Source organism: Ambystoma mexicanum, chromosome 11, assembly GCF_040938575.1.
Source record: "Ambystoma mexicanum isolate Mex_15411 chromosome 11, UKY_AmexF1_1, whole genome shotgun sequence".
Taxonomy (NCBI): Eukaryota; Metazoa; Chordata; class Amphibia; order Caudata; family Ambystomatidae; genus Ambystoma; species Ambystoma mexicanum.
The window spans coordinates 869,356,752-869,373,054 of NC_090934.1; the positions used below are offsets into that span (position 1 = coordinate 869,356,752).

Consider the following 16,303-nt stretch of genomic DNA (forward strand, 5'->3'; position numbering starts at 1 on the left):
CGTCTGCCCGGGAACTGCCAACATTCCAATGTTATCATTTAAGCTTTACAGACCCCAACCCGAGGGATGTACCAGCCGGGAGTTATGGGACCTGAAGACCAAGTTAAATGCCCGAGCACAGCCTATAACGTCTGGTGGGGCTCAAGGGCGGGCGTGATCTATAAAGCCATAATGCCCCAAAACCCACCAAAAATATATATATATATTTTTTAAAGGAAATCCGCCGGGGTGGTTGCTGGGAATTTGCTAGTTCTCAGCAACCGCGTCCAAACATGAGCTTTATTAGCAGCCAGTCCACATCTGCCAGGTGTCACCTGGCGAAAGCTGCAGGCAACAGAGGGGCAGCCATCCGCCCCCTCAACCTAACAAGATAAATAGTGGGGGGAGGGGCAGTTAATTTTAAACAGCATTTGATGCTGTACCTAGGCATCAACTTTGGTCTTGCCCATTTGACTTGGGCACCCCCCCCCCCAACTACAATCTGATATTATGTTGCTATATAACGGAAATAGAGCTGAGACACTCGGCCATTAGTTATAATAAGGGAATACAACAGGGCTGTGTCCTTGCCCCTAAACAGTTCTGTCCATTCATTAATCATGCAATGCTAGACTTAAGGTTGCACCCATAGATGCACCAGTACAAGAGGAACCGCAGGTTCAGACATTTGGTGTATGTGCTTGGCTGAGGAGCCAATGGGGCGAAGCTACCATCTGTGGGATTATGACTGAATCAATCCCCCCCTAAACCGTAACGATACCGCAGCGCTGCTGAGTCTCGGTTGGCCTAGGATAGCGGCCTCTGGGCCGATGCGTAGAGCCGCTTGCCTCGGGCCTCGAGTGTGGACAAAAGGGGGACACCTCTCTCGCCCGTAGTGCACCGCATGTTCGTGGGGAATCTGGTGCTAAATCATTCGTAGACGACCTGATTCTGGGTCAGGGTTTTGAAAGTAGCAGAGCAGCCGACAACAAATGCGTACAACTACACTTGAGTAGTACATGAAATTGCACAAAATAGTGTGCTACAAACCCTCACAATAAATGTGCAGCTAAATGTGAAATTGTACCTTTTTCTCCTTTGATTTATGTGCTTTTTAATTTCACTTTTTGTAGGCCTCTTGTTGAGTTACAGGCCTCCATATTTTAGTTGTTTGTCTAGCATTTAAATAAAGGTTTTTCTATGTGTTCACAATCCCTCCTTCTGTGACCTCTCCTATTAGCTAGTACTTGTCATACCTAGCTCATGCTGCATCACGGACCTAGCTCCAATGCGTCTCTGAATAGGGGTAGCTTTTGACTCCTTTCCCTCCCTTCACCACAGATGCACCTACGTTGGGTAGGAACAAGTTTCCCATCTTAATGTTCACAGACGATGCCACCCTTCTATCACTAGCCCCAAAGGCCCTGAAAACCCAATTCTGCACGTTTGAAACCCTCTGCAAAATCAACGCCTTACAGATAATAGCTTGAAAACTAAAATGTTGCATTTACCAAGAAAAGGCAAAAACCATTTATATAGCTATATACTCAGGAGGGAATGATGCTGGAACAGGTTCATCATTCTTGATTATCTGGGTACAAATGTTGCAGCTAACGCTACCTAGCATAAGCATAAATAGAAAGCTGGTGTAGTACTGCATAGATACAATGGGGCCACTGTGCGTTTGGCTAGAACACATGGAAGTGGGGCATTGAAAGTTACAGGAGAGGTATACAAGAGACAGGCTTGCCAGGCAAGCCTCTATGGTGCTCAACTATGGCCGCTATTGGAGAATGGGTTTTTGAAAAATATAGGTCTAAAGTCTACCCCTACCATTTCACTGCTCCTACAACTGAATTTGAACAGAATCGGAGAATTAATTCAGCTAAACCGTTACTGTTCTGGTTAAGGCTATGGAGTTGTCCAGCACTGGAAAAATATTGGAATTCAGTACAGCATGTGACGATCCAGGAATGTAGGTCGACTTTGGTGAGGTTTGCACAGATTAGAAGACTATTGGGCAACATAAGACTTGGTGGGTGCTGGCATGTGATGGAAGCAATAGAACCAATAACGAGAAATCTGTTAAGTAAATTTAAGGTAATGAAAGACACGTCACTACAGCAGAAAATGCATGCCGCCTCCTTGACCCACCACTGGTGTAAAATGTATGCAATGAGAAATATTTGGATTTTTTGCAATGGAGATTCCTTCCACTGGCAGCATGTCAACACAAGTGGAATAGCGACACATGTGGCTATTGTAACTTGGCTGTTCAAACGGATGTCCATTTTTCGCTGATCTCCCTGTAATTGAAGTACTTAAGGAAACGGTTGTTGAAACCCAGACGGGTACAAGTGTGGCTGATTTTCTCCACTGTTGTGGATCAAGTTCCCCTGTACCCAGTAGCTAAATCCTTGCATCTGGCCTAGCAGAGGTGTAAGCGCCCACGGATTGTCCAACGAATATGTCAAATTAACACTCCAAAAGGTAATGAGGCAATATGAACGTGTTGCTACTGGGCAGCTGCCCAAGTTAATGGCCCTTAACACGGGCAGCTCTGCCGTTACCAGCCTGAACAGTCTTCCCCGAAGGTCATATCATCATCATTAGCACCAGCGTAGTTGACCGGGAGCTTTAGATTATGGACCTTATGCAGCAGTTCAATGAAGCAGCTACACTAGAAAAGTCTGTTTTCTTTGCTGATGACCAGGAAATCACCAAGGACTAAAATTGACTTTTGGAGTGCACCGGCTCTGCACAGCACAGGCTGTTCAGAATACAGGCTTATGCCAGTGAATACAGCCTGCATAGCAGCTTCCTAATTTTCTGGTGCCCCCCCCCCCTTCAGGGTGCTCATAGGAAGTAAAATATGCCCTCTTCAAAATCATACCAGGAATTGGGTGTCTGACTCAACCCCAGCACTATATCCCTTTCAGTGGTACAGGTCAGACATTTACTTTCGATATTGAAATATTATACACCTCATTGGAGCTCCTTTTACTAACCTCCGAAAGAGGTAAAGATGATCCAGGTATCGCCAACATGCAGTTGCCCGTGCCCCAAGAGTACCAATAAAATGACCCACTTATAGACAGATCATGATCATTACCAGATCATTACCACAGGTGTTTTAACTTATCTCATAATTTAAAGTAGCATCATCTGGAAAGCATCGATAGATGCATGACACTCCATTCTTGCAAGCACACTTTATCCACTGCACTTTGCACCTTTCCTGCAACAATTGCTCACTTTGAAGTCACTCCTCCAAAGTTTTCTTTTTACAAGAATCTCACAAACATGGCCTAGATTCATGGCTTTGGAAGGAGATTAAGGCTGTGCAATACTCGCAAACCAGCACATCTCACCTGGACACACTACAAGCCAAGTCACCCTTCCGTAAAGGTTCGCCCAGTCTTACTCCGACTGGCACCCCCACCCACACAAACACGTAGTCCTTCAACTACAATTGGTGAAGCGCCTATGTATGCTTAAATAATGGAGTTAATTAGAGCGTGCCAATGGAATCGGATCCTCTAGAAGCAGAAAATCCACATTGCAAGAGACTTTGTGCATAAACCACGATGTACCACTTAATCTTATTTTCCAGAAAGAAAATGTGGGACATCTTAACACTGCCCCTGGGACTACTCATCTCTGGGCCCAGATGTTAGCGGTTTTATGTAGATCTTCAGTGGGAGAATCTCGCTCCAGACTTCTACATCAGGATTTTGCAGGGGAGTTTGTGGACTGGTGAACTTTGCGTGTATAGGTATAGTCACTTGTGGGATGGAGATGTTTGGAAATGCAACTTCTGTTTTTCAGGTTCCCTGGCAAAAACAAATCTAACTGGGTCAGGAGTTCTTACTACAGTGCCAGGTGGGCACCCACATCCTCGGCATTGCATAGGTGGAGGACATGGAGCTCCACGCTAAGGACGGTGGTTGAGCTGTGCACGTAAACTTCAGCCTCATCTGCAGCAGCTGTTCCCTACAGGCTTGAGGGATGGGTCCTGCTCCCACTGACATCTTCAAAATAAAGGAGGAATAAGCTGGAGGGTCTAATAGTAATGTGTTACGGTACTAAAAGAAAGTCCTAAGAGTAATATTTAAAAGAGTGCATGGCGAGTTTAACAGCATCATCAGGATCCCTTGCATGAAACTAAAAGTCCCTGCATTGGCTGATTATAGACAGAGGAGTTCGGCAGGGTCAGTAAAAAATGTAGGCATTACTGATATTTGCGGCTGTGATTAAGATATTTTATTATAAAAGGATTATGTGCGTGAAGTATGCTGGATTATTTTGCTTCTGTGTAGATGATGCTATTACAATATGATACTGAAAAGCTCAGTCAGGAGGGTGGCAGATCTTTGCACTGGGGTCCGTTTGTTATTAATATTTATGGTGGGGGGAATGCTGCAGGAGATCGTAGTGACACACGAGTGGCCTTTGTCTTTTCTACGGTAGGGAGAGAATAAAGGCAGCAGTATAGCGGTTCATGGTGGTACACTGAAATACAGCTCTTTAGCTACAGAAAAAAACAGCACCAGAGCTAGAGACACAAACACTTATGGTGTGAACACACTCAACCAAAAGATGTGTATGCTCTCCACGCAGTCACACATACACAACACAACAAGGAATACAAATGTGGTATATATTTTCTTTATTAGTGCCCACAACATCACTTACATTGCAGAAAGCGCCCATAGAAAGTGTTAAGACACAAAAGGCAACAAAAATGGTTATAGTCTAAACATGGAGAGATCTCTCCTTTTCGCAGTATAGGTAATAAGTGCTGCTACAAGAAAAGCTATCGCTGCCATAACGCACACTGGTTCTACAGAGTCAGGAAAGAACGAACAGAGACGCTACCAGCACAATGGCTCTTGAACAGAAGGATGGTTCCAGGTGGCTCTAGAGCGCCTCATTGCTCGATGTCTAGGTTGCTTGTATGCAGCACACTCAATTAGGATGCCATTTTCTCTTGCATTCTGAAATATGGGGGCACTTTGAGAAAAACAAATCCAGGGCCTCTTTTGGTTCCCAGTCCACTCCTGTGTGTGAGCAGTGGTGTCCCCTGCGAATGAGCACAGTACGTGAACATTACACAGGCTCCAACCACAAGCACAAAAGGTACATAGGGGATACAATAACATAGGATATGGGGTGGGGGGCATGTATCACGCTGGAGGCCCGTCTAAGGCAATCAGCACACAATCAGCGAGTGCTGAAGAAATGTGAGCACTTGAACAAGGTCTGGGAGAACAAAGGGCAGAATGCTCTCCAACTAAATTTATTGAAATTAAACTGGGCTTAAAAACAAAAAAAATTAAAAAAAGAAATCAGTGTTTGAGGCATGGATAGGGATATGAAGGAATGGGGTTAGTGCTCCAGATAAGATTTTATAGTGAGTGTATTTTACTCCCTATTTTTTGCAGTCAAAAGATTTTTTGAGGGAGTAAAAATGAAAGTCCAATTGGCAATCGGACTATTTTATAAGCGAGTAAAAATATGCTTTAACTGGAAAACGGAAATGTTTTTTTTAATATATTTCTTTGCACCGTTTACTTCTTCCGATCAGGCAAATTCTTCCTGTGGTACTTAGTGCACTGCTGGTCCAAACATAACCACAGAGCTGTGCGAGTGAAAGCAGGGGCACAAGGTCATATATGTCCAGTTTCCCATTTTTGTTGGGGGTATTTTTACTTTTTGGGAGTATTTGGCTACTTTTATGGAGTAAAAGCGGCCAATACATACCCTAACTGTAGGGCTGCATGGGGTCCAGATGTGGGCCCAAGTGCTCACGCACTTATGGAGAAACCACAGATCAGTGGAGATGGGTGTGAGAATTCACACAGAAGCCGAGGAGAGAGGACTATGCTGGTGCAGTTCGGGAAAATTATTCAGAGCTTGTTGTCAAATTCATCGACCACGACTGGTTGGCAAGAAACCAGAAGCCAGGTGTTGGTAAAGCGTGCCAAGATGGTATGAAGTTAGAAGTCACAGTGGTATATTCACAGTGCTGGACCGGTATACTGTGGTTTGCCAGGTTACTTCCCAGATCCAGGCCCCCAGACGTTGTGCTCAAATTCGGCCTGCTGACGGATTACACTTTGCATAGCAATGACACCAGTGGCCAGCAGGACGATGAAGAGGAGGACGAAGAGCAAGCTCAGTACAAGCGATGTGATATTCAGGCACTTTGCTGTCGAGCCATAGCTGGTGGCCCCATTAATATCCCCCACAACCTTTCGATCCCGTGCCTAAAAAAAAAAAATAAGAATAGATTAACAGAGTTAGAGATGCAGACAACATGTAAAGAAATCAGAAGAAAGACTATGAATGGCAGTAGTTCACAAAGCTCTAGGTGCGGTCAGCAGTGCATTGCATTCTACAGCAATATATATGGGGTATTATATAGTGTGAACCCATCAAAGAAACAACAGAGCACTGTATATGTCGTTAAGGGCAACATAACGTAAAAAGTGGGTTACAATATGTGGCATGGGATGTACCAGCCACAGGGTTGGGATGTGAGAACACAAAGTCCTAGTGGCACCAAGCTATTGACTGGACAGTAAAGTCTTGACTTCCTGAATTGCAAGAGCGTTGGTGCAGACTGGATTGACACCAGGGTGGTGTTCCAGCGGTCAAGGGCAAAGCAAGGGAAAGCTGGTTTCCTGTTTTTTCTTTGCATAGCAGTTTCATTTTGAGCCTGGGATGTCTTGGCTTCTGTAGGAGCGCGACCCACCCAAGAGAGAAATATTATTCTGCTAGGCAGGCTCGTGTGCAAGCGGTGGTTGCCTTGTTGGCAACACTGGGAGTGGTGGTCTGGCCACAGGACACTGGAGATTTCCTGTGGTTCTCTTTTCTGTGAATCCTCTGGTTTGCTTTCTGCTTCTCTTACCGTCGTCTCTCAGTCACCCCGCCACATTCTTTCCATCTCTCCTTATCCTCCACATCCCTTTGAAGCAAGTAATGCGTTATAAAGCTTCCAGAGTTATTCCTTTGTTTGTATCAAATCTTATATGCCAGTTTTTCATATATTTAACTTGTCCATCATTGTGTTGGGAGGGACACGTGTTTTAAAAAATGCCTGTTTAGAGCCATTTTTCCAATGGCAGAGAAGCCACTGAGCTTAAAATGGGCTGGGCTTGCTCACTACCCTTGCTCGCATGGTGTAACATAAGGCCACTCTCCAGTCAATAGCTTGGTGCCACTATGTCTGTGCGTTCTCGCATCACATCCCAACCGAATAATATGTGGCATGGGATGTACACTGGTTAACAGGTGGAGTTTAAGTCTGGTCTTTAATAATGCCACTGATGGGCTATAGGTTGCTGAGGGCATTCCATCGGAGAGGGGCAAGTAGAGAGGAGCGGGATGTGGGGGAAGGAGGCCGGGGGACAAGGCTGTGTAGAAAGGACGACTGCACAGTGTGAGGGAGGGTAGAGAGGTGCAGTCAGCAGCAAGTCCATGGATGCACGTATAAGAGAAGGAGGCTTTTTATATGGATAGCCATTAAGCCTGGTGGGAAATGGATCTGGGTAAGTTGTAGAGGGTATGAGGGGAGAACTCTATTTTGTGGAGAGAAGGAGTATGGGGGAGCGGCAAGGAGTAGGCTCGAATAGTAGCCCAGCTTGCTGAGCACAAGGGCAGAGATCAGGGTTTTGGCTGATCGATGGGGGACGGTAAAGGTGGATTCTCATTCGGTTGAGAAGGTGAACCCTGGCAGCAGTTCGAGCAATCATGATAATTTCCTGGAGTCCAACATCACAGTCAAAGAAAACCCCAAGATTTTAAGTCTTAAGTGATGGAGTGAGGTGATCAGGAGATGAGGCTATGGTTAGCATTGGGAGCAGGAAGAAAGAAGATTTCCATCTTGGAGGTATTACGCCTCAGACTGCATGATGGCATCTATTGTGTGTGGCTGAGAGGCAGCTGCATAATACGTCCACAGAGAACAAGGGTGAAGGAGGGAAGGTGAAAGAAGTAGTATTGAAAGCCAAAGGATGAGATGAGTTTGCCAAAGTAGGAGGCTGTTTTATAGATACACCGACCACAGGACAAAAGAACAGCCAGGAGCCACTGCTTGGCATAGCTTTTCTTCATTTCCCTCCTTTACACCAACTAACTTCCTTCTCCCCAACTCCTCCTCTCCCTTGCCTGTGCAACCCTTCCTAGCTCCTCCTTCTTAAAGTGTCTATCAATTTATGGACACAACAGAGGTGAGAAGTGGAACGAGGACCGATCTTAAGCGAAAGAGTTCCACGAGATAAGGAGCAGTTAGAGATAAGAAGCTACCCACTCAAGAACACGGTCCTCGAAGCCGAGGGAGGGCAGGGGAGGGGATGGTTTGAAGGGAGGCACGGCCGTTCACTGTATCAAAGGCTGCCGAAAGCTCAAGTAGTAGGAGGATGAATGAGAGCAAGTGAAGCTCAAGATTAAGGACAATACGGTTAAAGACAACTCTAGGATGGTCAGACGGGGGATTATTAATCAGGGGGACAAGAGTGGCTATTCTGTAGCAGGCAGGGAAGAGGGCGTTAGACAGGGAAAGATTGAATGAAGTGTGAGGGGATAGGGGGGTGGCACAACCTCTTTGATAAAAGGGGTCAAGGGAGCACTAGAAGTGTGAGCAGAGGGTGGGTAGGAGCTCAGTGGGGAAGTGGGAGGGATACGGTGGGGAAGTGGGGTGACAGGCAAAAAAAGAAGAAAGGTGTGCTTGGAAGAGGCAAGAAATGGGCAGGGTGTCATATCCGATTTTGGAGGAGAAGGAGTATAGAATGGGATAGGGAGCATATTGAGGGGAGAATATGGGTGTACGTTTCATTTTGGGGGTGAGAACGAAGAAGGGATACGAGATCAGTATAGTAATCAGAAATGGCAGAGTAAAGAGCATTGGTAAAGGCAAGCACAGTCTTATAGGCAATAAGGATCATGAGTGAGCGATCAATTCCTCAGCGAGAGGTGGCGACATCCGGATGGCATTCAGTTTTGGGATGGTTGGAGAGTTCAGGAGTTGAGGGCGGGAGGCGGATGCAAGCAAGGATAGTGAAGGCCAAAGAAGGTGGCAAGTGCGTCAATGAAAGCGGAAAGTGACGAAGTGAGGGTGAGGTCAAAGTAAAGGGACAAAGGGTTGGGTGTGAACTTTCTTTTGGGGATGGATGAAAGGAGCAGAGGTGCTCAATAGAGAGCAGACGAGTTGAGAGAGGAGGATTGGAAGATGCTAGCGAGGGAGATCCCATTAGGGTGGCTTGCGTCAGGCACGAAACTTCACATAAATACCAACACATGGAAGAAGTTTTACCACTTTACTGACAACTATTGAGCTGCACTTTCTTTTTTAAACCAACTCAAAAAGTGAACGTAGAGGCAACTATTAACCAGCTCCTCATTCCCTCCAATGGCCCAGCGCTTTAGCATAGCTGTGGAAAAGCACGTTAGATATTTGACATTTATAGTCCCAAACTCCGCTCTTCATGGTGTCACTCTGCTCTGACGAACAGCAAACTGCCGACTTTAATGGTCTTTTGAAGGTGCTTGGTGCTAGTTTGAATCTCCGCCCTCCCACCCATGTGGACCCTAAGCCAAAAGCCACAGAGGGCAGCGCTTGCATTACAGGCATGTGAACGGGTAACTCAATTAAAACACTAAAGGTATCCAGCACAAAAGGGATTAAAAACAGTCTCATCTGTGAACCGATTAACCTCTTGCACAAAATGGCTGCCAGCATCCCTCTCCCCGAACTCTGCTTCTCCCCAACAGGATAACTGCATTCAGTGTGAAAGGCAATGGATCAAGTGTACTGGTCGCTAGCGACCATATATAAAAATTGCACCCCACTTAAGACCCCCCCCTCCACTGTGCATTATAACCCCAATATACTTCTGCTTGGAGCACTCACAAGCCCTGCCCGACAATACACCCCCACTACTCTACGACCTCTCTTCCCCATTCCCTTAGGACCTTCTTGCCTTTTGATAGCGCCTATAATTACACTCCAACCTCACCCCCACAGCCCTACACTCTGCCCTCTCCCACATCCCTTCCCACTGAACACTTCAAATCCCGCATCCCCAGCTTGCACTCATGGGCATCACAGAAAATGTTTTATCCCCAATGAAACAGCAAGGATTGCTGCCGCGCACACCGACAGAAACCTTCGACACTGCCAGGTGGTAAAGAAGGAAGGCCGGGTGGATTTGTATCATCAACCAGCTCCATTTCTCGGTCCTACTTTCTCCATTGCCACTTTGAACACGTTGCCGTCCAACTTCTTGCACCTACAGCTCCTGCACCTGCCCTCCCCTCACCCTTGCTGGCCTTCTGATCTACAGGTAGAGAGCCCAGTCTACTCTCTCTTCCTTGGCCGCTAATCCCTAGTCTCACTTCACTGGTCAGGTGGGAGGCGTAGGCCTCAGATCATGTTATATGTGTGAAACCGAGCCCTGGGAGCACTGGCTCTGGTTCCAAATGCCAGACTACAATCTAGAACAAAGGTGCTGGATCTTGCGATTAGTGTGCTGGAGTACCTACCCTGTACCAATGTGGAATGTCACTTGTGCACTCAGGCTGAATTATTATTAGACCATGTGCTTCCCGTCATTTGTGTTTTGGGAGTTTGCACCAATGACAGGGTATGAAGCCCTATATTTTGTCATTCATTGTGTTTTTAATCTTGGTACCGTTGTGTAGGTCGTTTGCGCCTTTACATTAAGCTGTGAATCCCAGCACTACTTCTGTGGGCTGGGGCACCGGGGATTTGGGTGCAGAGCAAGCTACCACTGCATCAAGATGTGGATTCTAGCAACAGAGCCCTCTGATGGTGTACATTGCGTTTCAGCCAAAAAGACCGAACCCAAATGACCTAACCAACCAAAAGTCCGAAAGAAGGTACCACCAAATGTTGGACCTTCTAAAATGTCGACTTTTGGTTGGGTAGGTCATTTGGATTTGGTCTAGGGCTGCAGGGGTGTCGCCACGCGACCCATGCTCACTATACTGTGAGTGAGGGTTGCAGGGGTGTCCCCTGCAGCTGCCCCGCATTCCCCCAAAAAGGCTGCAGCGGTGTCCCCTGCAAACCCCCACTTACTATGCTATATAGTGAGCGGGGGTTGAGGGGGAAACCCCTACAGCTGACCCAAAAAAAAAAAAAAAAAGAAGAAAGGACCCTCCAGCGCCGGTTCCCGATCACAGAAGTGAAAGGGAACCAGCGTCGCAGGGACAGAACGAGACGGAATGCAAGGTAAGTGGGGAGTGAGGGGGGGGATAGTCAGGGGATAGCCATTTGGGCAAATCTGTAATAATCTTTGGTCTTTTCTCCCTCGAACATTTCCGTTTCGGTAAAACAACCCCAAATCATACATTGCCGAAATGTGCATTCTCCTGTGAATGGACTGTCCATCTTCCCCTAAATGGGCCTTGGTGGGACTCGCGTCTATATAGGCTAAACATGTGAGTGTACTGGGCTCTAGACCATGCCTTCGTAGACTTGCAGCAGAAGGTGCCAAAGAACTGTGCTACAACATTAATCCTGGCTCAAATGTGTAAACTATGGCACGAGAACACATGGGCCAGATTCCTGGAACTGATGTTTGGGGGGGGTGGGGAGGTGTGTGCATAAAATTCCTGGCACTAACTTGCAGGAAAGTAAACCAGGGCACTAAACTATCAAGTAGCTGAGCTATGAAATGCAATTGCCAGACAAAAAAGGGGTTGCTTTTAAAAGAAAGTCTGCAAGTTAAAAAGAAGAACAAACCAGCACTACTGTAGGATTCTACTCTGGGAAGAGTGTACTGGTGTTAACATCTGACGTTAACTTCTGGCACAGGTGTATTAGAAGACCTGAGAGAATTTATGGGTAGGGCTGAGCCAGGGGTCTGGCCTGGCTCTTGGCTACAAACACGAGCCGAGCCAGGGAAATGGTGCTCAAACAAGGGGCGGGCAAGAAAATGTGCAGAATAGGACTAGAGGGAAACAAAGGGGCTAAAGCGGTTGGGGAGACAAAAGGGGGCGGAGCAAGTAAAGGGGGTAAAGGGGATTGGTGTAAGAAAATGAGGTCTAGGGGTGGGGCAAAAAGGGGCTAAAGCGAACTGGGGGCAAGAAAAGGAGCTAAGAGTACCTGGGGCAACAAAAGGGGCTGAGGACAAGGAAGGGAGTAGTCGTACACAGGTGGAGGTAATGGAGAGGGCAGGCAGAGTCCCTGGTATTTCGTGGATGGTGGCGCTGGGAAGGGGGACAAGGGGACAGGCAGCACATGGGGTGCTGGATCAGGACAGCGCTAGTGTTTCTTTTGGGGGGGCCGCCTATGGCAGAGAACAAGGTAAAGAAGATGGTGGCCCCTAAGGGAGGGGGACTAAGCAGAATGCTGGGGGTTTGGAGAAGCGCTTGTGTGTTTGGGATGGGGGGAGCTGGGACAGGGAAAAGGGGATGGTGGCGCTTGGGGAGAGGAGGTGGCGGAGACAGCGCCAGTGGTTTTTGAATGGTGAGGGGAAGGAGGGGCATGAGAGATGTCAAGGGGAATGAGCAAACCACTAAATTTGCCACAGCCACTGCACAGTCAAGTGCTCCTCTCCCAGTCAATCAATGATTGGCTGGGCGGGACAGGAAGTGAGGTGGCTGGGACAGTAAGTCAGGCAGACACGCTTCTGTTCATGTTGGGGGGGGGCTTGGATGCGGGTGGGCTTGAGCCCTGCCGATGTCACCCAGCTCTAATTGGTGGATTGCATGTTACACAGTACAAGGACTTCTAGTCACTAGTTGTGAGGAATTCGCCCATCCACATGGGGGGTGTGCACTCGCCTGGGCTTTTTAAAATGAAATTGAATGATGGTAGATCAACCTCCAGAAAATGTGTGGGGCTGATCCGCACACATTTTCCTATGCTCACTGCATGACATACGCATATACTTGTGTACTATGTGTGGACACAGCCTACAGACGCAGTCCCCCGGATCATATTTAGATAGGATATGACAGCCAGGAGTACACCATGTCACCTCAGAAGGGGGGAGGGCCAAACCTTTCCCCTGCCATGGAGAGCTTAATTAACTAATTAAGGCTCCATGGATCTGCCATGTCTTGGTGGCAGCATTCACATACTAATTAGAGTTTAATTCAAACAGGCCCACATGAGGCCTGGCTGCAGAGTCTAACAAAGGAGACAGGAAACCCCAACACCCTTTCATACACTTTGTCAACCGGAAGCCAGCTCCCGCCCTCAGTATGTCTGGGACTGCGTGTTTACAGTAGTCATCCCCTTCCTCTCCGCTATCTTTTTCTCGACCTGTGGTGTCCCCCAGGGGTCTAACCTCTCGCCATGGCTGTTCAACAAATACCTGGCACTCCTTGCCCACCGCATCGCCACTCTCTGCCCCAACTTTCCGTGCTATGTGGAGGACACCCAGCTCATTTTCAGGCTACCCTCGGCCTCCTCCTCTCCTTCCCTCATCTCTGACTGTCTGCTATCCAGGACTGGTGTGCCGCCAATAACCTCTGCCTTAATGCCAGTAAGACTGAGATTCTCCTCATAGGCACACCCGCTCCCTCCTTCCCTGTAGCTCTCTGGCCTGCCGCTCTTGGCTTTCTTCCTGCTCCCACCTGCAAGGCTAGAAACCTTGGTGTCATCTTCAAATCTACACTCCTCTCCTCACATCTCAGACGTCTCTAAGAAGTCACACTACCAGCTGCACCTCCTCAGAGGTATTCTTCCCTTACTCTCCTTCCCCCAGAAACTCACCGTCTCCAGAGCTCTGGTTCTCTTTAGGCTGGACTATTCTAACAGCCTCTTTCTAAATCCGACTGCTTCTACTCTCCGCCCTCTGCAATTTATCCAAAACAGGACTGCAAGACTTGTCCTTGGCATCAAGCCCAGGGATCGTATCTCTCCAGGACTGAAATCTCTGCACTGGCTCCCAGTGGATGCGAGGATTAAGTTCAAAACTCTCTGGATCGTTCATAAGGCCTTCTGGGGTCTGGGTCCTCAATACCTTCAACTCTCCCTTCCTAAATATCTTCCTTCTCAAGCTCTTCGCTCATCCCCCTCCAACTCCCTCAGGGTCAGCCGCTTCTCCAATCAACGAGTTGGTGGTAGATCTCTTTCCTCGGCTGGTGTCTCTCTCTGGAACAGCCTCCATCCCCCCCCTTAAACTTGAGGAGAACCATCTCCAGTTCCGGAAGCACCTCAAAACTTTTCTCTTTGCTTCTGCCTTTTCTCCTCTGCTGACCTCCTGGTTGAAACCTGAACTACACTGGCTACCTGGACACCCTATGATCTCGGGCCCAGGTCCCTCCCCTGCCAGCGTCTCACACCTGCACTGCCCCCCCTTGCAACCCCTGCACTTGGGGACTGTTTCTGTATCCCTACAGTCCCCCTACCAGCCCCTGACACCGGATGTCCGCACTTGCACTTGCCTCTTGCTGGCCGCTACTTACTGTTATCTTCTTGTATTGCACTGTCCCCCCTTTCCCACGCACTTGCGCGATCTGAATGACACCTGGCCTAGTAGGATCGCTGTCTGTCCTCTCTTTGTTCCCCTCCCTTGCCTCATCGCGCCTTGAAGCACTTTTGCATAGGCGCGTTATAAATGCCATATCATAGGGAGACCCCATTCAGAAGGTAAAAGTATGTGGATTGACAGAGCCAGAAAGTCTGGTCTCGCTGCACCTTCAAGAGAGACCTGCTACTCAGGGTGCTCCATTAACCAGAGGGACCTTTTGATCCACAACAGACCAAAATATGGGTGGGACTTAGTATTACATAGTTTCACCTCTTTAACTTTTCTGTTGCAAAGCACTCAGGTTATGACCTTACACATACAGGAGATTGTTGGTGGGGGCCCAGGATTGGTTCATTAAGGTAGGCTTAGCCTACACCAATCACGGGTGCCCATAAAGAGGGCTGAGCCCCTCTTTTGGAAGATCATCTGCAGGCTTCACCAGAAGGAAGAATTCATCATTGGACCCTGGCCGAAGAAGGCCAGGACCTCCAAGACGGAAGCAAGATCTTTCCCTTAACATCTCCCATGCGAAAAGCCCAAGCAGATGCTATTCTCCTCCCAGGCCCAGTTCCAGGAAGGCCCTTCAGCATTCCCAAGTATTGGTTACATGTTACCCCCAACTGTACCAACAAAGTACAAAAACGTCGACAAGAAGGGCTGGGGACGTGGCTCGTCTGAAGGAAGAGGAACGTGGACCAGGAGTACAAGAATCCATTTATTACTACAGTCCCTGCCTCTTACAAAATCGGTGGAGAGACAGCAGTCACTGCACAATGGACCCAGCTCAATATAAAGAAAGAAGGCGGTGTAGCTAATGGGCAGGCACATAGAATGTGGGTGGGTGCTGCATGGTATTTTATGTGTCTTCTTTCAAATTGATGGGAAAAATTGAAAGAAACTAGATTACTCTTGTATTATTCAATACAGGAGACTAGCCAACAGGTAATGGAAGTCTTAGGGGCTCCAGGTGAAGGGCCACTGTATGCCACACAAAGCATGTAAAATGCTCCAACAGATTCAGTACAATCCTAGGATGCCTCAGATCATAAACTTAATTAAAAAACCTTAATTCCTCAGAATGAGGGAGGGCCCTTTTCCATCAAAGAGATCCTTCACATCGTCGCTGGTTTTCTACTGGTGGTCAACACCAAGACTTGAAAAGCGCACCCATTAAGTTTCCCAGCTTGCAAAATCAACACAATGTGTTATTAGCAAAAATGATGGGTTAGTAGCCTACTTCTGTAGCTCAATGACAACCATGCGGAGTGAAGCGAGTGCCGTCTCACACCCTCGCTTGCTAACATGGAACCCTGTTTTAAGGCCTACGGACAAATACGCTATTAGGAACAAATGGTAGGCTGTGTTAATAAGGCACACAAAGTGGTCAATTCCAGAACTTCAATGAGATTGTTTCTGTCTTTTGGAGGTAATTGATTGCTCTAGTCCTCACCTGCTTGCTGAACAATTTATGTTTCTTTAGTAAAAGGTTAGACTCATCAGAAAAGCAAAGAGCTCGCCTCACCAGCTGGGAGATTGCGCCAAACACGCCCAGTAGAGAAGCATATTGGTTTGCTATATTGGAACCAGGTCAGTATGGTGGTGCTCATGTAGATGTTGGCACATAACTATTTGGACACAGACTGTCATGGGTCCCCCAGAAATACCACAGCTTGGTGCCCATTAGGGACATGGGCAAGGGGCATCCTGTAGAGGCCCAATATTTCCTATGTGAAGGGAAGGAGTTACCCTCCATTGAGTTTCAAACTGCACCAATAAATGGAAGGCTCAACTCCGTAAAAGTGGATTTGTTTCCCCCC

The 16,303-nt window shown here is 47.6% G+C and overlaps 1 protein-coding gene across 1 annotated transcript in view; it reads right to left on the reverse strand.

Moving 5' to 3' along the window:
- Nucleotides 1-4,631: 4,631 nt before the first annotated feature.
- The window catches only part of LOC138503859 (interferon-induced transmembrane protein 1-like), a 40,860-nt gene continuing 29,188 nt past the window's right edge, over nt 4,632-16,303 (reverse strand). Inside the window, exon 2 of the mRNA XM_069623918.1 lies at nt 4,632-6,248. Coding sequence (XP_069480019.1) covers nt 6,036-6,248 — 213 coding nt within the window. The 3' untranslated portion in view covers nt 4,632-6,035. The remainder of the gene's footprint in view (nt 6,249-16,303) is intronic.